The 26,993-nt window shown below is 42.2% G+C and overlaps 4 protein-coding genes across 4 annotated transcripts; 2 read left to right on the top strand and 2 right to left on the bottom strand.

Annotated features, from left to right (window-relative positions):
* Positions 1-9: 9 nt before the first annotated feature.
* On the bottom strand, positions 10-21,549 carry LOC109424554 (putative pre-mRNA-splicing factor ATP-dependent RNA helicase PRP1). Its single transcript, XM_029878178.2, has 8 exons — positions 21,329-21,549; positions 20,766-21,206; positions 5,829-6,649; positions 5,492-5,755; positions 3,653-3,775; positions 3,391-3,581; positions 454-616; positions 10-383 (listed from the first exon to the last, which is right to left on the bottom strand). Exons 1-8 carry the CDS (start codon positions 21,376-21,378, stop codon positions 256-258), a joined length of 2,181 nt encoding a protein of 726 aa, XP_029734038.1. The 5' UTR covers positions 21,379-21,549; the 3' UTR covers positions 10-255.
* Positions 13,655-14,497, top strand: LOC109429678 (uncharacterized). Its single transcript, XM_019705685.3, has 2 exons — positions 13,655-14,285; positions 14,360-14,497. Exons 1-2 carry the CDS (start codon positions 13,788-13,790, stop codon positions 14,366-14,368), a joined length of 507 nt encoding a protein of 168 aa, XP_019561230.2. The 5' UTR covers positions 13,655-13,787; the 3' UTR covers positions 14,369-14,497.
* Positions 21,550-21,670: 121 nt separating the features above from the next.
* LOC109411984 (large ribosomal subunit protein uL14m) lies at positions 21,671-22,387 on the top strand. Its single transcript, XM_019685642.3, has 2 exons — positions 21,671-21,811; positions 21,874-22,387. Exon 2 carries the CDS (start codon positions 21,875-21,877, stop codon positions 22,340-22,342), a length of 468 nt encoding a protein of 155 aa, XP_019541187.2. The 5' UTR covers positions 21,671-21,811; position 21,874; the 3' UTR covers positions 22,343-22,387.
* Positions 22,377-25,132, bottom strand: LOC109411982 (probable ATP-dependent RNA helicase DDX56). Its single transcript, XM_019685639.3, has 6 exons — positions 24,946-25,132; positions 24,095-24,843; positions 23,380-23,479; positions 22,971-23,311; positions 22,770-22,911; positions 22,377-22,649 (listed from the first exon to the last, which is right to left on the bottom strand). The coding sequence occupies exons 1-6, from the start codon at positions 25,012-25,014 to the stop codon at positions 22,401-22,403; spliced, it is 1,650 nt and encodes a 549-aa protein (XP_019541184.2). The 5' UTR covers positions 25,015-25,132; the 3' UTR covers positions 22,377-22,400.
* Between the last annotated feature and the right edge of the window lie 1,861 nt (positions 25,133-26,993).

Raw genomic sequence — 26,993 nt, forward strand, 5'->3', positions numbered from 1 at the left:
GGACGAACGTGATTTTTCAGAGGGTGGTACGTTTATTTCCTGTGTAGCAGTAATTCTGGTGATTTGCAGCTTACATTCTTATGTGGGAAGCTAATCAGCTTGATATCATTTTTGTTTTTTTATCAATTTAAATCGGATGGTAAAAGATACTTTACGCTAGAATCACAACTATTGGAAAGTGTAGGAAACCTAAACGAAAAAAAAATCGGGTAAAAAGTGCCAAGGTACATTAGATGCAATCCAGAAAGCTATTATCTAAAATCCTTGCTGATACTGCTTTGATTCTAGTTTCGTGTTTATGAACTCCAGTTGGCGCTTGGCCTCACACTCTGGGAAGTTGTTCAAATCATAGTATTGTGGTGCAATCGTCAGTAACCATTCCGCTGAAAAGTAAGGGGAAAAGTGAGATTAGTTCACCGGTAATCGACAAAAAAACAATATTTGTTGACTTACGCTTTACGTCCGTCACTGTCCGAATGTAATTTTTGGTGGTCAGCACAAATTCGTTGTACATGACCCAATTCGGTCTGTGACCCAAACAGGTTGATGGATGCAGTTGCACTATTTGGTTATCCTTGATCGTCACGTAGTGCTTCGTTTGCTCCAAGTAAGCTACCTGTGGAAGGCAAGTAAAAGATTTGTTGAATAGTATTTCATCAAGGTTATGCAATCAATACTATGGATTTGGATCTGTCTAACACGGTAACGTAAAAATGATATTCGTCTCTGTGTTAATGGTGACCGTTTGTCATTTGAAGTCAGAGCCACAGTGAAAGGCAAAACGGTGAGTCGATAAGGAGAGCGTCCAACAAAGCTCTGGTCCTCAGAAGTTCCTACCTCATGCTTCCACTGGTCAAGCGACGACAAAGACTGCCAGCTAAGAGTTGAGTGCTTAGCTGGTATGTAGTGCAGCCTGGGCACTGTTGTCCTTCTTACTTCAGCTAGATTTAGGAAATACGTCTCGAGCGTGTGTTCACCAAGGAGGTACGGCTCAAACAGCGCCTGTTCTGGCATCCAGTGGCTGAGTATGAAATGCTCTTCCTGAAGCTATACCTAAGGTGGAAGCCCCACCATGGTGGATAGGGGACATTAGGCCAACAGCCTACTGTTTCTTAAACCCAAAAACCGTTACAGAAACCGAAAATGATAGATTACGAACTGATTCAATTGCCACGACTTTTAGCGCGAAACAACGGACAAGAATGGGAACTAGGAATGTATTAATTCTAGCCCACCAGGGTAAACTGGCACAACTAGCCAATGAGGCATGCCGTATGAAGCTTGGGATCCTAGGACTGATTGTGAGCCAAGTCCGTTGGCCGAACTTTGGAGGAACTTTGGCATCGGGTCAAATTCTGATATACTCTGGCCTACGAGGTGAACACGCTCCTGACCACCGTGAAATTGGTTTCCTGCTCAGGGCTCATGTCTACGCTGCGCTCATGAAGTGGGAACCTATTATTAATGAGAGGATAATTGTGGCCAGATTCAGAACACAGGTTCGAAACTTTACCATGATCCATTGTTACGCGCCAACCGATGCTGCCGAAATGCAAAGAGAACTTTTACAGCCAACTGAATGCTCTCGTTGAAAAGATTCCGAAAGGCGACTTCAACGCGACAACTCGGACTACGAGCACGTCATGGGACGCCATGGTCTCGGATAAATGAGCGAAAACGGAGAGCTGTTTGCAGAGTTTTGTGGCAACAATGACATAGTGATTAGGGAATTGCCCTTTTCTAATCGACCAGTGCACAAAGTGACTTGGGTTTCCCGTGATGGCGCCACGAAAAATCAAATCGATCACATCTGCATCAGCCGAAGATGGAGACGGAGCCTTCTTGATGTGCGAAACAAACGTAGCGCCGACATTGCGTCCGATCAGCATCTCCTAATCCGTGAAATCCGGCTGCGCATTGTTCGGATCCATCCACAGGAAAAGAAAATCTGGCGACGGTTCAATTCACGCCACTGGAAAACGTTGCAGTGAAATGGTCCATCGTAGAGGAGCTAAAGAACCGTGCTGTGGATATTCCAGAAGGTGGAAGCACAGAAAATCAATGGAGCGCCATTAAGAACGCATTCATCACCACCGGCGAGAATAATTTGGGTGAGCAACGCACCCGGAGAAAGCAGTGGATCATAGATAATACCTGGAGGAAAATAGAGGAGCGAAGGAAAGCCAAAGCCGCGATAGAGCGAGCGAAAACACGAGGAGCCAAAGCCGCATCCCGTCAGCGCTATTCGGCTCCCGAAAGGAAAGTGTAACGCCCATGTAGACGGGACAAAAGAGCGTGGGCGGATTCACTAGCCGACGAAGGCGATGAAAGCCACAAATACCGACGACATCCGTCTCCTCTACGATGTTTCACGTCGTCTTAGTGGGACTAAGATGAATGCTTCGATGCCCTGCCCGTGAAAGACACGTCTGGACAGTTATTGACCGACCCGGCTGACCAGTTGAAACGCTGGCTCGAGCACTTTGGAAACCCTTTTCAAGTGTCGGTCACACCATCGACACCTCAGCATGATCCGCCAAGGGTTCGACGCATTACCCGTGTCAACACCGAAGTTACATCAGTGCAGGAGATAGAGAAACAGCCTTCCGTAGCATGAAATCGAACAGGGCCCCAGGGGTCGATCCCATATCAGCTGAGATGCTCAAAATTGACCCCGTAGTATCCGCACAACTGCTGCATCAATTATTCTGCAACATATGAGAAACCGCGACATTCCCGGCCGCCTGGATGCAAGGTGTCTTAGTAAGGGTGATCTGACTGTATGCGATAATTGGTGGGGCAGGTAGAGTTGGAAGAGCTTGTATGTATACGACGGCGTCAAGTGACGAATGATTCTTTATTTCACGTAGATTCAACGGAGCGAATTTCAGCCCATTATGTATTCAATCAAGTACCGTCTACCCCTGTTGGTTTGAACGACACCTCATGCAAACCAACAGGGTTCATTTTTTAATTTGAACTTCTAGTACCCCTGTGAGCATTGAAAAACACACTGATGGTAACCCTTTTCGCTGTTTTGTATTGATTATGCGTACCGTTTCACCCCCTTCCATGAGCAGAATGACGTTTGAACCATTTTTAGTTTGGATGATGTGCAGAAAAGTGTTCAGATTAGATGAGGTGAAACCAACGGGGGTAGACGGTATGTGTTATTATAAATGTAATTGAAACAGATAAAAACTGTGGAATCACTGTGGAATGTACAGTGAGAAAGTTTGATGTATTGCGCATTTTCACTGGTTCCGTTCAATCAGGAAGTAGCAACAGAAGATATTATCAGTCAATCTAAGCAATTAAGCTAAGATATAAGCTTTGTACTGGACACAGTCGATGACAAAACCAATAGAGCATTGAATAAGTCCCACTCACCTGCATGAAGAATCCTTCAACCAGAGCTTTCCGAATGTTGAAATAGTAGTTGGTCGTGTTGAAGTCTGTGCTTGTACGTTTCAAGTTGAACCGATCCATTATCCGAGCCAACTGCTGGCGCACATTGTCGGCCGATTTAAGCGAACGGAAGTTGATAAAGTTATCATAACACCAGCTCGGGTCTTCGTTGTCTGGGCGTTGTGAGGAGGAAAATAATTATTAGATCAGAAAAATGAAGGTCGCCACCGTTAGGTTAACTTACTCTGTTTGAAGGCGTGGTACACGTTCAAAAGTGTCAAATGGTCACCGTCGAGATGGGCAAAGCGCTTCTTGGCATCATCGGCGGCCTTTTTGAGCTCGTTCGGGCGCACGAAACACTGCGGGACTAAACACAAGTAGGGTTTGGGAGGCACACCGCAAGAAATACCGCGCGCGTCCCATCAAATATAGTTGCATTGGGCATACAGTTTCATTGGATTTAACCTAAGACTTTAATCATTTAGTTGGTTTCATATTCGGCTTGAATCGTTTTACTAAGGTGTGTGTGTGGGCATATATCAAGCTTTGCTAGTTTCCAATGGCCAAAGGATTCAAGTCGCATACGAGAAACCGACAGAACATAATAAGAATAACAGCAATCCCGCTCCATTTTGACAATGGCAGCGAATCCCTTCTCCAATTGGTAACTTATGTCGAATTCGTTTATTCCCGACGGTGCACTGCACCGGTGTAGCAATTGACACCGGAAAAACGAACGGTTTCGGTGCAATTTGTTGACAGCTTGTGATGGTATTAGTAAGAGCGCGTGAGAGCGTCAATGAAAACAATAAAGGATATCAAAAATAAACATAATCAATGTTTTCATGATTTCCGTGATAAACAAAATTATTTTTATTTTTTATTTTCTATATCCAACTAAACAATTTTAAAAGTTTTCAGTAATCCACTTATACATGATAAACTTGTAATAATAAAATGTTACTTGAAAATTGTTATTCAATGTTTTAACACTCCTACATTATTTATCTTCTTCAAATTCTCGTAATATCATAATTTTTCAATCAAAAGCAACTTTTCAGAATTTAACAATTTCCGTTGCCTAATAAAAAAGGATGCTAACATACAATTTTAAACGATCTACGTGCACAAATTTAACACAAAAAATGTTAAAGGCAGTTCAATAGAAAACGTTTAGCTACAACGTAGCTAATAAATAAATGCTTTTGAAATGTTTTAACGTTATTGAAAGGCAATTCATATTAAAAACGCTTTAACCATCCTTCTGTGACATTTGTTTGACTTTCAATTTAATTCAAAAATCCAATATTTGTTGTAAGAAAAAAAATAGAATTTACGGTTTTTGAAACTGTTTGTATCTACAAAATGTTACTTCAGTGATATTTCAGTCCAATTTGAATGAATTGACTTTTGTTCTATTCTGGGCTTATCAAAACTTTATTACGTCAATTGTTTTCATAATTAATAGATCACCATGCGACAGAAAATTCGAATGATTAAAATCATTAAAAGTCATCCACATATTTGCGATAATCAAAAAAAAATAGTAATTGGGAAAATTTACGTTGAATCAACTCTTTTAAATTTCATGTTACCGATAAATTTTGAAGATTCCCCAGAAGTTGATTTAAAGACGTGAGAATCATCGATCAAGTTTAAATAATTTTTAAACGCACAGATTTGCTGTTAAATGAATATCCAAGAAAACTGTTTACGTAATCCGCAAGAGAAAATCATCATTCCTACCAAAACAAAACCACGATACAATGTTCAGCGATATGCATGTATTGGTAAAACTAGCTTTGTACCTGCTACACCGCGCTCAAACTGGGTGTAGCATTTTCTTGCACCGGTGCCAATTGGGTGTCAAAACAGAACAGTACCTGCGAATAAACGAACGGTTTCGGTGCAAGTTTGCTACACCCGGTGGCAAAGCGGTGCAGGCGGTGCAAATAAACGAATTCGACATTAGTTTAGAGGCAATTCCGGTGGGGCATTGGGTTCAGTCATGTGGGATCATTAAGGTAGGATACGAGGATTTCAATGGATAGGGGTTTTACTACAGAGTTATAGTATATCTCACCCGACAGCATAGCTGTAATTGAGAGGATCTCGTTCGAGCAGTTGTGCTGGCAGCTAGCGATCAACATCTTTGCCAGTTGGGGATCCAGGGGAAATTCTGCCATAACTGCTCCCAAGTCCGTCAGGTTACCGTCGTCGTCCAGGGCGGCCAAGTAGTTGAGCAGCTCCAGTGCTCGCATCAGTGTTTCCGGAGCCGGCGGATCCATGAAGTCGAAATGCACCAAATCATCGATGCCAAGTTTTTTCAGTTGTAAGACAACAGTTCCTGGTTAAGGATATAAAAAACATGAGAAAACATTCTCAAATTACATCAGTGTTGATCGAGAATGCCAACTTACCTAAATTGGATCTCAAAATTTCAGGATACGTGTTATCCTGCATTTCCGTTTTGTATGCCTTTTCGGTGTACAGCCGGAAACATTTTCCGGGCCGGGTACGACCTGCACGACCGGCGCGCTGCTGTGCCGAAGCCTTACTGATCGGAGAAACCAGTAAACTTTCCACGCGAATTCGCGGATTGTAGACTTTTTGCTTGGAGAATCCCGGATCAATCACGAACACCACTCCATCGATGGTGAGTGACGTTTCGGCAATGTTGGTGGAGATGACCACCTTCCGCCCAATGGCTCCGTTGGCCTTTTTCGGCGGAGCCGCTTCGAAAATCTTCTGCTGCATGTTGGGTGGCAGTGAAGAGTACAGTGGAATGCACTTCAGTTCGCCAACTTCCGGTCCAAGATTGTCGATTTCGCGCTTCACACGTTTGCATGCTTCCTCAATCTCTTCCTGACCGGTGAGGAACATCAGAATGTCCCCTTCGACGTCTTCGCACATGTGAATCTGAATGACGGTGCGGATGGCCGCTTCCAGATAGTCCCTCTCCGGTTCCGGAGTGTAGAAAATTTCGACCGGATGAGTTCGACCCGGAACATTCATCAGCGGTGCGTTGTCGAAGTACTGCTGGAACTTGCCTGCATCCAGAGTAGCGGACATAATAACGAGTTTCAGATCTTTTCGTTGACGAATCACTTCCTTGAGGACACCCATAAGTAAATCTGTCGCCAAGGTACGTTCGTGAGCCTCGTCCAGTAGAATAACCTGATAGGTTTCCAGCATGGGGTCACTCATTCCTTCTCGAAGCAACATACCATCGGTCATATACCTGGAAACAAAGACAAGGATTTTAGTTTTTTTATATGATTCCTTCAACATTTCTGGATAATTTTATTACGGTAGGGGTAGGCGGGGCAATATGGACACCCTAAGGTTTTTGCCAACTTTACCTGGCAAGATGTCAAAAAAGTTTAGTTTTTTGATACATGTATCCTTTTAAAGTCTATTTAGCATCTATTGCATAAGAATGCTCACGAAGAAAAATGATTTATCCACTTCAAAAAATGTTATGAAAAATGTTAGTTTTTCATGACCGTCTTCAAGCATACGGGGCAATATGGACACCATGAGACTTTTACGAATTTCGTACATTATTTACACCTGTAAAGTCATTTCATTACAAAACAACTATTATGGATGAATAATACGCCGAAGTAGTTCATTTTTGTTCAGTTAATTTAAATTCAGGCTGTTTTGGATAAAGCTTCGTTTTTGTCGGCATGTACAGCTGTGCCTAGAACAACTATTTTCCACTGCTGTCGTTTTTTGACCAATTTGTTTCACCCTATGTCTACTATAGTGAACATTTATCCGAAAATATACTGAAATCGAAGAATTTGGTTGGTTTGTGATTAAGGTTATATTTTTCCCTTGCCGCTTCTTTCAAAAAGGTGAGTGTCCATTTTGCCCCGGCAGCAGAAGATATTTCCAAACTTGATTTTTGATATAATAAAGAAGAAAATATAAACATGTTAAGCATGTAGTTACAGCAAAACTACTTGCATGTGTTCTAGAAATATCAGGTTTTAATCGACCTTAAATTAATCACTAAATCTTATTTTAGATGGTGTGAAAATTATAACTTTCATGCACAAAAAACGGAGGACGCAACTTTTTCGTGTAAATTCAAGTATAATTTTAATTTCGAATGTTTCTTTCCTGAAACTACGTTTTAGACAAATGGACTATATTCTCCATTCATTAAAAGTTCAAAAAAGTTTGCATATTTCAAAATATTGAGGGTGTCCATTCTGCCCCGCGTGTCCATAATGCCCCGCCTACCCCTATGCGTAGAAAGGCATACAATTAAATTTGGCGGCATAACATTTCCAGGGAGGCAAACCCTGCTTTATTTACAAATTGAAGATTTAGCATTTGTATGTCGTGTTTCTTCTTCCCTAAGCAGATGGGAGAAAATCTGCTCTACAGATATCCGAGCATGATGTTCAGGTAGGTAGTGTGGTTTTGGAGGCTGTAGTAGTTTGGTGCATATCTGAGTAAGCCATGCCTACACAGCTTATAAAGCTTATGGTCCACTGCACGAATTTATGCTGGCCTGCTTACTCTCACAGAAAACTTGACGTTTGAGAGGTGCCGGCACCGCTCAAACGTCAAATTTTCGGTGAGAGTAAGCAGGCCAGCACAAATTCGTGCAGTGGACCATACATTTCCATGACTTGTATCGAACCACTCTTAAGTAAACTTTAGCTTAAGAAGCTATTATTCAGCTACTTCAGTTTCTTGGGAAGACCATCTGCGTCCCTGCAGGACCTTTCTGAGGCGGAACGACTGAGGTGCCAAGACGAGCTCTACCGTGTTGGTAATCGCGTCTACGTTTTTTACCTTTAGAGAGCCCTCACCTCGACACCAGCGGCGTCATGGTCGCATTTTTTTCCGCAGTCATGTTCGCAGATTGTGAACAATCCTTGGTACTCACTTTACGTAATTTATGTTCAGTCCCTTACTGTCAGAGCTGTCAGATCAGTTTAACACGCTAAATAAAATTTACACAAAAGGCAATTTACACGGAAAAAAATACACGGTTATGAATATTTATTGGGTACCGGACTGGTCACCGAAAATTTGATCGTTTTCTATGGTACATCGAGGTCTTGAAATTAGTCTATGTCGACACCTTCGCCAAGGATCTCGACAAATATTTGTAGGCAGTACTCAGGGAAGGTCGGGTTTCAGATTTTACAGACCCGAACCCGACCCGTACCCGAGATATTTCAAATTGCAAAACCCGGACCCGGCCCGAACCCGAAAAACAAAATCGTCAATCAAACTCGAACCCGACCTGAACCCGAAATAATATTTCTCAATAAACCCGAGTTCAGAAATATTTTCCGTGTATGACATATAAAGTATTTTTTGAGTACTGAAATATCTACACTGGTTACCAAACCCGACTTGAATCCTACGTTATTCAAACCCGACCCGACCCGTACCCGAAAGTTGAATTTTCTAACCCGGACCAGATCCGAACCCGAATTTTGAAAAATTTCCAAGCCCGGACCCGACCGTACCCGTACCATCTCTAGGCGATACCCTTGCGCTCATCGTCGCGCTTGAGCACGAAGATCACTTCGCCTGTTGCGCAAGTACTTTTATTTTTTGCGTACGTCGGCTCCCAGATCCATGAGCAATGAGCATGGCCGAGCACTTGGACTCTTCCGTCTTGATGACGAAGTGTGAGGACCTATCAGTGGTCGCAAAACCCTATTCCCTTCGATCCCGGATGGGCCGGCCTTTTCAGGCCCACTCTTCAAAACTTTCCGGGACACCTGCTATGGTCAGATTTACCGGTATTACTGTATTACGACTTTCGGTGTTAACCTCCTAACCATGCGAGCGCCACCTGGTAGCTCCTCATCTGACAGTTGCCTTATACGCTTCTTCGATTGCTTGTGAAAAGTAACCGCGTCCGCCGCTCTCTACCCGGGACTACCCGGGAAAGCGTAGACCTCCGTCTAGATTGACTTCGGCACCTTACAACTCCACGGTTTCTCATGTTGACCTACGAAGCCAGATGAGGGCCTGCTTGAGATGCTTACTAATGTTAGACTTCGAGAACGCAAGATTCATTCAATCAGCTGCGCAGCTACCTCCATTGCAGAGACCCATATCTATTTGTATTGATGACCTTCATCAACCATGCTCCGATTATGATCTCTCCCGACAAGGTAACTCATCCAGTGCCGCTCTACTTAAAGGAGAATTAGCTCACTTACTTCTTGCGAATGGGTTAACCTCTTCACTACCGCTACTATTGTTGCTTCTACTTTTCTGATTTGTTTTTGCTGAGCTCATATTTTAATCCCACGAAATAAGGTCACCACCTCGGTCACTCATTCCTCGGTACGAGGTGCTTGACACGTTGAATTGGGGTTACTCTGTATAGTGGACTCATACCACCGGCCCCGTAACGTGGGTAGATCACCTTAGAATGGTGCGTTGCGGCGTAAGATCTACCACCAAATCAAATTTCAATCTTGTTAATGTTTTCATGCCTAAAGGGCCGATCAGTGGTGAGCAGACATTCCAGGATCTAGATTTGATGTGCTTTTTCAATGTTTTGTTGCTAATCCACATTTTATTTCAGGAGTAATCAGGTAAATGTTTTGTTTATAAATGCTTATTAATCATGATTGTTTGTTTTTCAAACAAATGTATAACAGAACATACACATAACACACACTGACATACATTACATATACATATCTCATCCTATATTGGGAAAGGGAGGGACCATCAGGGCACCCGATTGAAACGATTTGGACAGGAGCTTGGAACTGCCTCCTCCTTGTTGTTAACATTTCGTGGATTGAGGGCGGGCTCTCCGACCCCATCTATTGGGAGTATTCTGTCAATCGAGGGCTTGATTTTGCAGTTGTTCGTGAGAACTTTCTTCTGGAAAGAGATTCTTTTCCCCTGACGCGGGTTTCGCGCAAGTGTCTCTGCTTGCGGGTCCGCACAACCCTGTTTGGCCCTTCATAAAGGAGAATGACTGACCACTAACAACAGCACAATCTTGATCAAATCGCTTTTCAGATTATTCCAGTGCTATAGGCAGTTGCCTTGCTACAATAGGTGGTAGAACAATATCATCATAGTGGACTCATACCACCGAAAACATCATCAATAGTACTATTCTAAACCGGTATATGCAAACTGTTCGGTCTGGTTCGTCCAATCCGAGTTCTTGACTACTACTTCGTAAGGTATACTCTACAATTTCGCATGGGCCGTGCGGAGGAATCGAACTTCACGTGCACAAAAGTTTAAAAGAAATCACCATCCTAAAGTAATTTACGTATAACCGTTTCACCCGCTTCAATGTACAGTTAACCCTTTACAAGGCCGAGAAAACTAGAAGAGTTGTCAACGCAGACTGTTATGGAAATGATTACATGATTACCGTGGGGTGACCTAATTTTGCGCGGGTCCAAATTTCGCTCACTGATATTATTTAGAGATCATAATAATAAAACTAATTGTGCAATAATTGTCCATATTTCACTTTAGCTATACTATCTAAAGCAAAATTTGGACAATTCAACAATTAGTTCTATGATTATGATCTCTAAATATTATCAGTGAGCGAAATTTGGACCCGCGCGAAATTAGGGCACCCACGGTACATGTACAAAACAATTTTTGTTTAAAAGAAACTCTCAAAAATCTAGGTGGCAATATAGTTGCCACTGCCCGTTTAGGGTACTTTTCTTCTTTTGACTTCGACAAAAAGCCGGAAAAGAGACTTTAGAGTGGATTAGGGTTTAACCCATAATATAAACTGTGTACCGTCTACCCCCGTTGGTTTGACCTCATCTAATCTGAACACTTTTTTTTTGACGTTTCCACTTCTTGGTGGAGAGCTCGGACCTGATCCTTCTCGCTCTTTGGTGTTTGTTTCGGGCGTGTTTCTGGGTGTTGTGTTTCCTTTGCTCGTTGGTGATTCGTCATTCGGTGGGGCGATTTATTGGTCGGTTTTCGGTGTGTTGGTATCGGGTGTCTCCGGTATTTGCGGGAGACCCCCTGCTTAGCTTGTACATAGATAGCTTCATACTTTAACTTTGCATTCTTGCAAGAATTTTGTTATAGCTTTAAGTTCTTTTAAGGCGTTTCGTTTTAATATGTTAGTTAATGGATTATTATTTTGTAGTATGTCTTTCTTTGTTTGGCGAATTTGACGCATTTGTATAGAATATGTTCTATGTTTTCCGTCACGTTGCATTTGTCACATAGTTCGTTGTCTTCCCATTTCCAGGCTCGTTTCCTATCCTTTGTTAGGCAGTGTCCTGACCTTATCCTTGCGATCGTTATTTGCTCTTGAGTTGTCAGTCCTGTTTGTTGGCTCCAAATTTTCTTTAGTGGTTCGTCGGCTATTTGGTAGAGGTATGCTTCTTTCTCCTCGGATTGTAGTTTGTATTTCCTGGTCCATTTTCCCCAGACTTCCCTTTTCGTTAGTTTCAACGTGTCTCCTAGTGTCAGGCTATCGTAACTATCTTGCTTATTTTTTGTGGCTTCTACCGCTTCCCGATCTACTACTTTGTTTCTCTCAACTCCTATATGGCTCGGTATCCACTGAATGGTCAGGTTCGTGTTTATACTATCTTGATATACGTTGTGTACAACAAATAGTTTGATCGTGTCTTGTCTACGTTTTTCAGTGCTTCACATGCACTTTTTGCGTCGGTGAGGATTACTGTTTTCTCTATCTGTTTTTGTTTCGCGTATCGGACAGCCTCTCTTATTGCCAGCAACTCTGCGTTTGTGATGCTGAAGTTGTTGTTTGTTTTCGAGATTCTGAAGTTTTATTGCGGGTCATACACTGCTATCGCTGTTCCACTTTGTGTTTTTGATGCGTCGGTGTAGATTTTGTGGTGTCCTCTGTAGTTGTTGTCCAAAAGCTCCAAGGTTTTTGCTTTTAGTATTTGTTTGTCCGTTTGGTCCTTTCTTCCCATTTGCTTATCTATCTCGGTTGAGATTTTCATTTTTGGCACTTTTTCCTGTCTTCTAGAATTGTTTCGCTTTGTGCTTTCATTTGGCTGATTATCTCTACATGTTTTTCTGCTATCTCTGCGATATATGTCCCTGGGTCTGTTTGATGATCGAGTTTGTCTCTGATGAATTTCAGGTTCGGGTCTCTGTAGTATTTTGCCTTGATGACTTCGCGAAGAGTTAGAAGTTCTACTCTATCATTGGGGTCTGTCCTGATTCTGCTAGAAGCACATTGATTGGTATGGTTCTTAGGTACCTCATCCCTGATCTTACGTACGCGTTCAGTACCGTTTCTATCGTCTTTTTGTTTGTGGTTGCTGCGTTGCCATATATTGCTGCTCCGTACTCTAGTCGAGACATGATTATTGCTGCGAAGTCATCCGCGAACTGTACTAGGTGTATACCATCGCTCGGATTGGCGTGTTCGTGAAGCTCTGCTGTATATATGTTGAGCAGCACGGGTGACAGAGGAAGCCCTGAGGTAGTCCTTGGTTTACTTCCTTCGTTTCTGGTCCGTCTGGTGTTTGTATTGTAGTATATTTATGAGCAGGTGTCTACTTTTTGATTAGAGTGTGGTTGGGTTTATTCTTGGGTTAATTCTGTTTGGGTGTTTTACTGTGTATGTTTTCCGTGTTGGGGTTTTCCAGTTAAGCGTGTATTCTTTTTTTTTGAAAACGATTGCTGTAATTCATTCGTGTACCGACAAGAAAAGCGTGAAGAATAAAAAAGTTTTAAACTACGCGTTCCGTGGCTTTGGTTTTCTTGCGACAACCATCAGAAGTGGGATCCACGCCGGAAACAGGATAATTCGTCAACCAGTGAATATGAGCCGCATGACGAAAAGTAATTTGATCGAGTGGCTGCAGGAAAACCAAATCGATTTTCCTCCGTCGGCAACAGTAACGCACCTGCGAGCGCTCTACGAAAGCCATGTTGGGGCACAGGGCGGAGCACCAAACGACGAAGAAGGTTCGGCATCACCATCAGAGAATGAGGAGGAGCAGTTGGACGTAGAACTAAGGGTGCTGAAGAAGCGTAAGATGATCGCCGATTTGCGTCGGGAACTGGAGGACATCGGACAAGCGCAAGGAAACCCACCGACAATTCAGGATGTGATTGGTTCCGTTTCACGATTTTCCGGAGGTGATACATCCGATGCGAACAGATGGCTCAGTGATTTCGAATCTGCGTGCGATTCTCTGGGAGGCGATGATGACTTTAAGTTGAAATGTGCTCGGCGTTTAATGGAACCTGGAACGGAGGCTGAATGGTTTCTTCGTGTTGACAAGTCTGCAAATTATCGACAGTTCCGTGATAGTTTCCTGGAAAACTTCGGTCATGTTTACACGGTCGCTGAAATTGTTGACAAGCTGCGCAAAACAACTTTTGACACTTCGAAAATGTCGGTCACTGCGTACATCTTAAGGATGCAGGAGATTGCGTCCAGGGCGAATATCGACGAGAATCAAACCGTGCAGTTCATCATCGATGGATTCCAGGACCGTTCAGCGAACATAGCAGTTCTTTACCCGGCCAGAGACTTGGCCCATCTGAAGCAGCTTTCACGGCGATATGTTCAGTTGCGAGAGATGTACCCTACGCCGATTCGGACGCAACCAGTCAAGCAGAAGGTGAAGGCTACATCAACCAAGCCGGAATCGCCGCGCTGCTACAACTGTTCGGGTGTTGGCCATCTGTCGGCGGATTGCAAGGAGCCACGCCGAGTGAAGGGCTCTTGCTTCCGTTGTGGTTCGACTCAGCATCAACTTAAGGAGTGTCCAAGACCAGCTCCACGGAACAACAACCAAGTTGCTCTAGCGGATGAGTTTCGCCAAAATGGCGGTGGAGACCGCCAATCCGTTGGCGAACTAGGGGCAGTTCTCTCCGAGTTGAATATTGTAAGTATTGCTTTCTCAATTGATTGTAACGCACACCCATGTATCACTGTACTTTCTATGTTCGATACGGGCAGTCCAATTAGTTTCGTGCGACGATCGGTAGTTCCACAATCGATGGGACCGAGTGAGAAGATGAACTCAGGCTACAAGAGCATAGGAAACTACCCACTATGCACCTATGGAATTATTGCAGCCATTGTCTGCTTTCGTGACCGTAAAACGTGTTTAAAGGTACATGTAGTACCCGACAATTATCTTTGTGTTCCGTTGCTTTTGGGGCGGAATTTTTTGAATGAAGTTGGCATTGCTTTGTATGATACGAGACTTATTGATTCAGCAGAAATGAAACCTAAAGTTGAACTTGAAATTGGACCAGACCCAAATCGAATTAAAATTTCTGGACAAGTGTTACATTGTGTGTTTGATTATTCGACTGATGCACCTTCAGAACCCACTACTACTTGTAATCAGTGTGATCATCGACCATCTACTGTGATCTCCAATGGACACAAATTTAGCCCTCAAATTGTTTCTCTCGAAGTATGTGTTTCAAATTTGAGTTGTTCGTCTTCCACCCAGTTAAGTTCCGATCCTTCCGGTTCTTCCGCTACTTCCGATTCTTCCGTGTTGTTTGATTGTTCCGTTCCGCTTGATGAATACAAATCTGTTCCGATGCTGGATCACTTTTCCGTTCCTGATGTGTTCTGTATAGACCCGATTGACAGTAATTGTAATTATGACATAAATCCAGAGTTGAGTGTTGATCATCGGAATAATATACTAAATATTATTCAAAACGACTATATTGATCTCAGGAATGTACCCATCCAGGAGCATACGTATGAAATGAAGCTAAACCTTACGTCGGAGATTCCAATCAACTTCCCGCCAAGGAGGCTGTCTTATTCCGACAAAATTGAAGTGGACCGCATTGTTGAGGGATTGCTGAGTGCTGGAATTGTACGACCGAGTAGTTCTCCCTACGCATTTCCAATTGTTTTGAAAACAAAGAAAAGTGGTGAGAAGCGAATGTGTGTGGATTATCGTGCATTGAATAAAGTGACAATTCGTGATAGTTACCCTATGCCTTTGATTGATGATTGTCTAGAACGTGTTGAAGGGAAGAAATATTTCACAGTGCTGGATCTTAAGAATGGGTTCCATCAGGTTAATGTAGCTGAAGGCAGTGTTCCGTATACGGCCTTTGTCACTCCTAGTGGGCAGTACGAGTATTTGAAGATGCCGTTTGGATTACGGAATGCTCCAGCTGTGTTTCAGAGATTCATCAACTTTGTTTTGGCGCCATTTATTAAGGAAGGAACCGTTACTGTTTATCTTGATGATATTACAATAGCAACGGCTACGATCCAGGAACATTTGGATGTTTTGCAACGAGTTCTTCGCACATTAGCAGGGTTCAGACTGGAGATTAAGTTTCAGAAGTGTCAATTCTGTTTCACTGAGATTGAATTATTGGGATTCACTGTAAGTGAAAATGGCATTAGGCCCAACAACTCTCACCTGGCTGCAATTGAGAAGTTGCCAATTCCTTGTAATGTGAAGCAACTCAGTAAATGCTTGGGCTTGTTTTCGTATTTCCGAAGGTTTGTTCCATCGTTCTCAACAATTGCTTTGCCTCTACGTGTTTTGACAAATCCTGGAGTAAAATTTCATTTTGATGAGAAGTGCAAGGAAGCTTTTGAAACCCTACGAAGAAAGCTGATGTCTTCTCCTGTCCTTGCTCTTTACAATCCAAAGCGGGAAACAGAACTGCATTGTGATGCTAGTAGTGAAGGTTTTGGTGGAATCTTGATGCAAAAGCAGGAAGATGGTAAATTTCATCCAATCGGGTATTTCTCTAAACGAACATCCGCTGCTGAATCGCGTTATCACAGTTTTGAGCTAGAGACTTTAGCTATTATCTATTCGCTCAGAAAGTTCCGCATCTATTTGGAAGGAATTCCGTTCCGCATCAGAACAGATTGCAACTCATTGACTATGACATTAAACAAGAGAAGTGTTAATGCTAGGATCGCGAGATGGGCTCTTGAGTTAGAAAATTACCACTACACTATCCAGCATCGCAATGGTAGGCTTATGAATCACGTAGATGCTTTGAGTCGATTACCTGGTGCCGATGTCGTAACTTACGATAACTCTGATCAAGTTATTTCCGCAGTAAATTCAGATGATCTTGATTTCCAACTTCAAGTTACCCAAAGCCGAGATAAGGATATTGTTGAATTGAGAGAGAAGTTAGAGAACGGACTTGTCAGACATTTCTGCTTGGAAGATGGGTTGGTATACCGTTGTAGTAACACTGGGAAACTTTTGTTTTATGTACCCAAGGAAATGGAAACCAACGTAATACACAGTGTGCATGAGAAATTGTGCCATATGGGAATTACGAAGACGCTTGCGCAGATTCAGATGCATTATTGGTTTCCGAATATGAAATCCGAGGTGGAGAAATACATTAAGAACTGTGTCCGTTGTATAATTCATTCCGAACCTAATTCCGATTGTCGTGCATTGCACAGTATTCCGAAAAAGCCTGTCCCTTTTGATACGATTCACATTGATCACTTCGGTCCGCTTCCTTCAATTAGTTCAAAAAGGAAACACATTTTGGTGGTAGTTGATGCTTTCACGAAATTCGTTAAGCTTTATCCGGTAAATTCGACAAGTACAAAAGAAGTTTGTGCTTGTCTTGATAAGTATTTTGAAAACTACAGTCGACCAAGAAGAATTGTTAGCGATCGTGGGACGTGCTTTACTTCTTTGGATTTCACTTCGTACCTGTTGGACAACAATATTGAACATGTGAAGGTTGCTACTGCTTCTGCTCAGGCAAACGGCCAGGTTGAACGAGTCAATCGTATTGTCAAATCGTTGTTGGCTAAACTCACGGAACCCGTGCAGCATTCCGATTGGTGTAAAATGTTGGGAAAAGTGGAATACGCTGTTAACAATTCAATGCATTCGACTACTTGCCAAACGCCTAGCATGCTTTTGTATGGAGTCCAACAACGTGGTCGCGATGTTGACGTCCTCGCTGAGTTTCTGGATGATAAGATGGATACAGTTAGAGATTTGGAATCAATTCGAAGTTCGGCTGCAGAATCTATTGAGCGTTCACAAAATCGCAATCATGAATTGCATGAAAAGAAACATAAGTCTCCCGTCGTATTTTCTGAAGGTGATTACGTTGTGATTCGGAATATTGACACTACTATTGGAACTAACAAAAAATTCGTTCCCAAATTTAAAGGGCCGTACCGTATCCATAAAACCCTTCCGAACGACAGGTATGTTGTTAGAGATATTGAAAATGGGCAAATATCCCAACTTCCCTACGATGGTATAATTGAATCATCACGTATGAAACGTTGGGCCGATTGGAGAGTTTCTGGTGAAAGGGGTTCTTAAATGGTGTATCAGTCTATTTATTTAATAACGAAATTGAGAAAGCAATACATATGTGTTTGTGTATCTGTGTGTGTATTTTGTTCTTATGAAAATTCAGGATCGAATCGATCCAGTGTCAGGAATGGCCGAGTTGTAGTATATTTATGAGCAGGTGTCTACTTTTTGATTAGAGTGTGGTTGGGTTTATTCTTGGGTTAATTCTGTTTGGGTGTTTTACTGTGTATGTTTTCCGTGTTGGGGTTTTCCAGTTAAGCGTGTATTCTTTTTTTTTGAAAACGATTGCTGTAATTCATTCGTGTACCGACAAGAAAAGCGTGAAGAATAAAAAAGTTTTAAACTACGCGTTCCGTGGCTTTGGTTTTCTTGCGACAGTATTTTGATTTTTCTGCTTTTTAGGTACTCGTACAGCCATTCTGCTATCCCGCTTGGAATTTTCATTTCGTTTATTTGTTCCATCAGCTTTCCTACGTTTACACAGTCAAAGGCTTGGAAGATGTCCATGAAAACAACTATGCATCCCATTTTGTCCTTTTTAGCTTTACTTGCTAGGTTGACTACGTAGTTGACGTAGCTTGTTGAAGACCTGTGTGTTCTGAAGCCGAATGAAAGTGTTGGGAGCAAGTCGTTTTCTTCCAAGAAGTCGTAGAGCCTGTTTTTACTGCCCCATTTATCGATTTCAGTAATACGCTGAGCAGTGCTGTTCCCATTTCTCCTGCAACTTCTGAAGGAGGGTAGTTCGCCTTCTGAATGAGTATGATTTTGATCTCTCTCCATTTCTCCGGAATGATTTTGTTTTTCCACGCGTAGTTGATCTTCTCGTAGATTTCCAGTAGTAAATCCCGTCTTATGTTTTTGAGCATTTTGTAGGATATTTCAAGCATTATTTTTCAAATCGACGTATCTATTTTTTTCACTGATCTGAGTAAATTCATGGTCAATGTTGACGACCATTTCACTAAAATAGTTTTTTATAAAAAGACTTTTCATAAGTTTTTTCGTGCTTAACATCACCAGGGATATAGCACGCACTAGGTAAGAAACAAAACCTACCCATTCCATATCATTTTCACAATGAATTTTGACAAAAATACACATACACCGGGTTGGTTAGAGATACGTCATGCCAGATACGTCGCTTTTGTATGGTGCCAGTTTGGTGTATCTGTTACTTTTGATTTTGGCTAGATACGTCGTTTGGTTTTCTCATATATCAAAACGGTGTATCTATCAGTAAAGTTGTAAACATCAAAATAGTTAGATACGTCATTTCGAAAAAAATGCTTAGTTAAACAAATTAAGCAATAAATCATCAAACAGTGATGTGGATTCTTCAATTTGCTTTATGAATCATGCATGCAGCAGTAAACCCGGATTTGTTTACATTCTCGAGTTACGTCGGATTGAAAAGTTATGCTTGATTTGGTCCATACCTGGTGTTGAGTGGTCTTCTTTGTTAAGAACCACTCTATCGAACTCTTTTGTTGTGATAGGATCGTCAAATTTTTCGTCCTGCTCCGGACTTGTGTGTGTGTTGGTTCCGGTAGTCTGCTGATCGGTTCTTTGTAGATGTTGTCCAGATATTGTCCCGCTGTTTGTGTTTCTACTACGTGTTGCGATGCCGTTTTTCTTCCTGTGAGCGCTGCGTTAACTCCTCTTACTATGTTCCAAAGCTGGCTGATAGGTGTGTCTTTGTCAATTTTTGTCCGTAGTTCATGAGTGTTCTTTCTTTTTTCCCTGCGTATCAACCTTTCCAGATTTGCTTGAGCTTTTCTGAAGGCTAGTTGGTTTCCTAGGGTTTTTTGTTTGTTGTAGTTTTTCAGACATTCTCTTTTGTGGTTGTATGCTTCTTGTATCTCGTCATTCCACCAGCGTTTCAGGTAATTAGCCTTTTTATTTTTGACGATGTAGCTAGATTTTTCTATCACTTCTTCGAATATTGTTTGGAGCTCTTCTAGATCGTATTAAAATTGTAATTGAATAGTATTTAATTCTTCTATAGCTTTCGTAACGTTGACCTTTGTTTGTAGTCCTCACTTCTGCTAGCTATCGGAATCCTTAACTGAACGCTCATTTTGATTTTGATGGCCAGATGAGTACTTCCAAAAGATTGATCTTCGACTTCCCAGATTGTTTTGTTAGCTATTCCCATGGTTTGCATGAGGTGTCGTTCAAACCAACTGGAGTAGACGGTAGTTCAGCTCATGTCAACCCATAATTTGATTATTTCTTAAAATATTTACCAAATCTATAATTTTTCAATAAGTTTAAGCTAATTTTCTTCACGCGATTAAATTTAGCCATTTTTGAGACTACAGATGGCTCCCAAATTGTTGTTAAAGCCAGAGCTGCCACATACAGGGTTGTATACGAAAAAAAAATTGGCACCCCGTCGTTTATTTTTAAACCGCAAGGCAATGGAACAAGTTTGTTAACTCAAAAAATAGTATATTTTTGGAACTATTTTTTAAGCTTTCAGTCCTAGTAAAATACTTTGAGGTAGCAAAATAAACGAGGGGGTGCCAACTTTTTTCGTGTACGGAATACAGATAATGTGGCAGCTCTGGTTAAAGCTTTGTTTAGTACCAAAAAAAATACCAGACGTTAGTAATCCTAATTTTACGTAAATCAAAAAAAAAAAGTTCGAAATAGTCAGGTTTTTTTACGCGGGGGATACGTACCGCGTGAAAAAACTTAGTTCAAAATTCAAAAAACCGCGTAAAAAAAAGTCTCACCATTTCTCGACGAATCATGCAAAAATAAGACGATGATTTTTTTTTATATGGAGTTTTGATCTACGCGGCCGCGTAAATGAAAAGCGTAAAAAAAGACCTGACTGTAAATTGTTATAAAACAGAAAAATTTCAAACATTAGGTGGCAAAATATATATAAACCAACCTCGGACTGAAAATCTCCCTAATAAAGCTAATAATAATAATAGGTAGTTCCACTGCCTTATAGAGGGTTAAACAACATTGAATTGCGTTTATTGAACATCTACTGTACACGATATCCAATGCCAACAAAAACAAAACTTTATGCACAAAACTTACTTGAGAACGGTTCTCGCCGAGGAGCAATCCTCAAAACGGATACTGTAGCCAACTTCCTGTCCCAGCATGACATCCATTTCCTCCGAAACTCGCTGAGCGACGGACATTGCGGCCACTCGCCGAGGCTGCGTACAGGCCACTGCTTTGTTTCCACTGGCTCTGGCAAATTCCACACACCACTGGGGAATCTGGGTTGTTTTTCCGGAACCAGTTTCACCGACCAGCACGATACACTGGTGCTCCGACAGCAGCCGCATAAAATCCGCTCGATACTCGAACACCGGCAGGGTGATACGCTTTTTGTACAGGTTAAAGTAGTTCTGCGTGTACGGGATTCCATTCATTGGGTTAGTTTTCCCATTGGACGCGGCTGTACCGGTCGGAACCATATTGCTGCTGCCGCTGGTCGACGCTCCGGAATCGAGCATACCCTTTTCCTCCCTGCAATAGAAAAAAAAATCGTATGCAAACATCGCGTTTCAAGGGCCGCCGCCATGTTGCTTGGGCATCCGCCACCAACACTTGCGTTGCGCTTCCAGACTGGCTCGGGGTGAAAATCTTACCTTCGTTTCTTGATAAAGGGATCCATCACTTCGATTCGTCTTTTCGACATTTTACACTGCGGACCCGAACTGCCGACGCGATGCAGCACAAGGAACAGGAATTAGCGCGAACAAAAATGGTAAAAATCGATGGAAAATACGGAACCACACGCGTCTTCCCGTTTTTGTCTGCGATCACTTCTTTTGCACGGGCTTTTCGGGATTCCTCGCAAGCAGGCAGAAAAGGATCGAAGCGAGAAACACGCAAAGAAAATGGAGGAAGACGAATGTTTGACAGCCGTGAAATGTTTCAGTATTCAGGTTGGTTTACACCGTTTTATACGATTTTCATTTGCATGGCACAGCTCTATTTTACTATTTTTGACATTTCGACGAATGTGACTCAAAACGAAACAGAAAAATAAACAAAGTTTCTCCAAGAAACGTGACAACACTCGTCTTTTCTGAATCGTTATTTTTGCGTAATATTATTACAATTTACAGGTAATTTACCAAGCAATTTATCGAAACTGCTTCAAACATTGATTCTCTTCAATTTTTTACAGAATGCTTTCAAAAAATATCACGCAAATCGGTCGAATACCGATGCAGAATTACATAATCAAAAACCAAATCCAAACGAGCGCCGCCTGCATGGAGATCCGCAAGTTGGCCCGGCTTCGCGTGGTAGACAACAGTGACATCGGCAAGCGGGCCATGGCCGAGGGTAAACCGCCCAAGTGCATCCACGTTTACAACAAACAGATGGTGGGTAAGGTTGGCGATAAGGTGCTGGTAGCGATCAAGGGCCAGAAGAAGAAGGCCATCCTGGTCGGATGCCGGCAGAATCAGCTTCCCAAGATTCCCAAATTCGACAGCAACAATATCGTGCTGATAGACGACAATGGCACTCCACTGGGAACCAGGATTCACGTACCGATTCCGACTATTTTGAGGACCATTTTGAAGGAGAAGACCCAAGCGAAAGGAGCGGATTACACCAAGTTGCTCGGAATTGCCAGTCGATTTGTTTAGGAGGATCATCATGATCGAATAAAAACAGCTTAAATAACATCAAAACCTATTTTGTTTATTACACACGACGTTGCTTTCCGTAATCGATTCCCTCCACCATGAGTGGATTGTCCGCTTTGCGGTCGGATTTTCGCTTCTTCGGCACATAAGCCTTTTTCCGCCTGGTGGCGATTCCCGTCACGTGCTTCAACGAGTCCGGAACGATGTACTCCGGTACGTCACCAAGATGTTCCTGGACCTTAACTGTGTGCAAAGTGCGGTCATGTCTAAGGGCTTGTAGATCACGGGGATTTTCCTCGAAAAAGCTCTGGAAAAGAATTAGATAAGAGAAGGTTAATAAAGAGCGATTTGCCCATCGACTGACAAGCTTGATCAATTTCTTTCTGTCGATTCGCATATGGTTCTTATGGGTCCTTCGACAACATACCTTCAATTTCTCCGAATTGAACATTTCCGTTTTGATTTCCTTGATCCTGGCTTCCCGAATGGAAAACTTTGTCACCGCTCGCCAAGCATCTCGAGCTCTGTACCGGAAAGGTTCGACTTCCTCCATTTTGAAGTGATAGCTCCTGAAACAGAGAGAAGGCGTTAACATCTTAGAACTTCTTCAACTCAACGTTCACAATACTTTAAAACTTGATCGCCCTCCTCGTAGCCCGGCCTCAGATGATCCTCGACCGCCTCCATGGCTTCCTTTTCTTCGATGGAAACCAACGACAGGACACTTCCGGTGTTGTTTCCCCGGGCGGTCCTTCCCGCGCGGTGTATGTACGCGTTAACGTCCTTCGGGAAGTCGAAGTTGATCACGTTCGATACGAACTGGAAATCGATACCACGGGAAACACCCGCTTCCGATTCCACCTGTTTGGCGATCTGCTTGATCATTTTCTTCTTTTGGCCTTTCTTCTCGTTGACGGACGGATCCAGGACGTGCAGTTCATCCGATGCAATGATTATGTCGTATAGGCCCTGAAATTGTAAGAATGTTTCAAACATGGTAAATACACATTTTTCATCGAAATTTACGCTGTACAAACCTGATTGAATTGGTTCACGGTGTGACACCGAATCTTAGCCGGAAGCTCTGAATTTAAGATGCACGATCTTATGCTGAATTGCTCAAGGAACAGCTTTAGCCTAAAAAGATAAATATTTTGAATTTTAAAAAGACGCTTAACCCAGACAAATAAAACGACATAAATCGACTCAACGTCAGAGAGAAGATTAGTCGGTTATCCTGCTCCGGCCAAGGATCGTCCAAGGACATTCCATGCCGTATCAATCAATCTGTTAATATATCATCATTGAAGGTTGCACCACGGTGCTTCATCTATCGTTACATTACGAAGTGGCTACGCAATAATCTTCTATTTTGTCCGCATTAATTCTGTATGCAGAGAAAAAAAAATTGCTGAAGAAAAGCGAAGAATGGTTCAACCATTAGGTCAATGCCCAAACCCATTTTTGGTGTATTTCTCTAATTGTTACATACATTGTTTCAAATGCGAATTAATCGATAAGGTTCGTAACAATAAAACCCAGATAATCACAAAAGCTAATAAGTTTATGGTCTAAAAAGGGATTTTAGCATTTATATCGTTACGTCCTTCTTAGTGCCATGGATCACATACCTCAGGGGGGTAGTCATATGATTTATTTTTCCCTAAATTGTGGCCACCCGGTAAATGTAATCGAAGCGTGATGCATACTGATATAAATTCCTATTAATTTTCATACTGACCCGGTACTTACCTGTAACACCGGTCAATGGAGTTGACGAATATAATGCTCTTCCCTTTGACCAGCTGCAGTTTGAACAGAGTGTACAAAACGGCTGCCTTCTCGATCTCCTCCGCCAGAATGTGATAGTGAGCCAGCTGCGATGCCGGCGCCATTTCCGGTTCCTCCAGCTTCAAAATGACCGGATTGTGGAGGATGATCTTCTTCAGTTCCATCACGTCCTTTTCGAGCGTAGCCGATGCCAGAATCGACTGGTGCACGCTCGGGAAGTAATCCAAAACCGTTTTTAAATCGTTCTCGAAGCCGAAGGTGAACATCAAGTCCGCTTCGTCCACCACCAGAGTCTGGAGACTGTCTTTCACGGAAATGTTTCCCTCCTGAAGTTGGGCCACCAGTTTTGCTGGAGTGGACACTACGATATCCGGACGTTCCGCAAGGATGTGTTTCAGTGCCACCTTATCCACCTTTGTCGACAAATCCACACAGCGGACCAGCCGACCACACTTAATCGTAAGGTCTTCAATGACCTTCGCGATCTGATGGCACAGGTCCTTACTGGGCGCCAGAATAACCACCGTCGTTTGCTGTTCCTTCGCATCCTGTTTGTAGTTCAAAATCTTCTGAATAACCGGAATTGAAAAGGCTGCTGTTTTGCCGGATCCCGTGCGAGCACGAACCAACACGTCCTTTCCCTCCAAAAGTAGTGGAATGGCTTTCTCCTGGATCAAAGTCGGACAAAGCCAGCCTAGCTTGGCGATACCCTGCAACGGAGCACAAAACAGGTAAACACTCGTCGAGCCTTCGAGGTTAGGTGCAAAACGTAACGAAATGCGTCTAATTTTTAATTCCACATTTTTACATACCTTCAATATTCTGTCATCCAACTCCATTTGATGGAAATTGAGAGACTTTTTCTCGTCCTTATCACTCATTTCTGTAATGCGATTGTTGATTTTTCCGGAAGAAATTTAATATGATTTCACATGCTAATTTCCACAACAGCCTGATGAAGATGTGAACTTGCTTTCAAAAGAACAACCAAAACAGCAAAATTGCTGATAAAAAAAACGCAGCGAAAGCGAAGCGCATGAACAAAACACGCACGAAGAAAATTATTTGACATGACTGACAATGAAATATTTCGAAAGCGATATGACAAAAAGTGTAACATGTGCTGATCATACACGGAAATTGAATCTCTCAGAATAAAAAAAAAAACACCAAATCGAAGCCGCGACGCGACCCAGGGGCACGACAGAGCCCAGGTAACCACTAAGCACTGTTGGAAGCGTAATAAAAGCCAATCAATAGTGTTCCCGAAGGGAAACCACACTTTTCTTCAGCAGCCGACTGGTTTTCGGCGACGCTCAAACTAAAATTTATTGATTCATTAATTATACAATTTCACTAATCTAATCTATTTAAAGTACTTACAATAAAGCGGTTTCGTTTTAACCTTCGAAATGTTTCTCCGATTAGTCGAGGTGTCGAACACTGGTGCAACTACCCTATTCGCTCTTTAGCGGATTCGTCGGTATTAAAGATACTATAAGCAAAGATACGAAGTGTGATGATTGTTGTTGTCGATGATGATCATCCAATCATGACGATGATGCCGACGAGCAATGCTTTAAAGCACGTTTGACAGGTCTCCTGCTCGATTGGAATGACATTGACAGAAAATTTGGAATTCCAATTGGAACATTTCGTGTCTTTGCATATAGTGTCTTTAGTCGGTATCTGTTGGGAGCGATCACAATAAGGGAAGATTCAAATATTACGTCCATCGTTTTTCGGGATTTCTAGACCCCCCCTCCCCCCTCTGTCACGCACTTTTCCTATACCCAATACACGTACTGTCACACTTTTCTAGACCCCCCCCTCCCCCAAATGTTGGACGTAATTTTTGAACGTTCCCTAATTGTCTATTTCTTTAATCTATCCGGTCTGCAATCACACTTGTCTACTTACAGCTTCAATCAACGCTACAATTTACCACCGGATCCTGTTGTTTTCACAGTTCTCCTCGTTAGTATACGCCGAGCCTATATGTACGTATAATCAATGTTTACATTATTTTCTCACCCATTTCCTCTTTTCTTTTCAGGTACTACTCACGGATTTTTGTTTGACTACAGGCACAGACCAACTACAGACTGCTTTCTACTACTCACTATTCTCTCCACCACTACTACTTCGCGCGAGCTGTCATGCTACGGTTATGCTGCTGGGTTAGAGCTATTCAGTATTAGGCCTGTTCACTGACTTTACCGACCTAACTTTTATTAATTGCGGCGTCTCAACAAATAGCATTTCAGTGCCAGCAAGCTCTATACTAAATTTTCAAATGTTTATAGGTACTAAGTATTGTAAGCACTACCCGGATAAAAACTAACCATAGGGTGTATGTTGAAAACCATTCCTGCACCATACAGTGTACCAGCTACAATAAAGTGTATTGTAATGAAATGGTTCGCTATACTATACATTTACATTGGATTTTTATGTAACAATATATTATACTGTTTTTCTTACGTTTGAACCATTCACTTTTCCGAAACATTATTTTTCCGTGAATTTTTAATTATTTCTGGTGTTCGATTTGAATAGATCGTATGTTTGCTGTGATTCCTATGCAGATTCGACCTATTCAAATCGAACACCAGATTTATTCAGTTTAAGATTTTATCCGTGCTTTGTTTTGTTGATGTTTGTGACTTTTTTGATGCAAAGGAAAGGAAAGAAAAAAAGTGAATAAGTTGAAACATCAATTTAACCTTTTGGAATCGATTTTTTTCGCCGCTGTTGACGCAACGTCGCTGGTGTCGAACACATTTGTTATGCTCGGTTTCATCGCCGGGGTCATATATGACCCCGCCGGCTCCAAAGGGTTAATGCCAATAACATGTTT

The sequence above is a fragment of the Aedes albopictus genome, chromosome 3 (assembly GCF_035046485.1).
Source record: "Aedes albopictus strain Foshan chromosome 3, AalbF5, whole genome shotgun sequence".
NCBI lineage: Eukaryota > Metazoa > Arthropoda > Insecta > Diptera > Culicidae > Aedes > Aedes albopictus.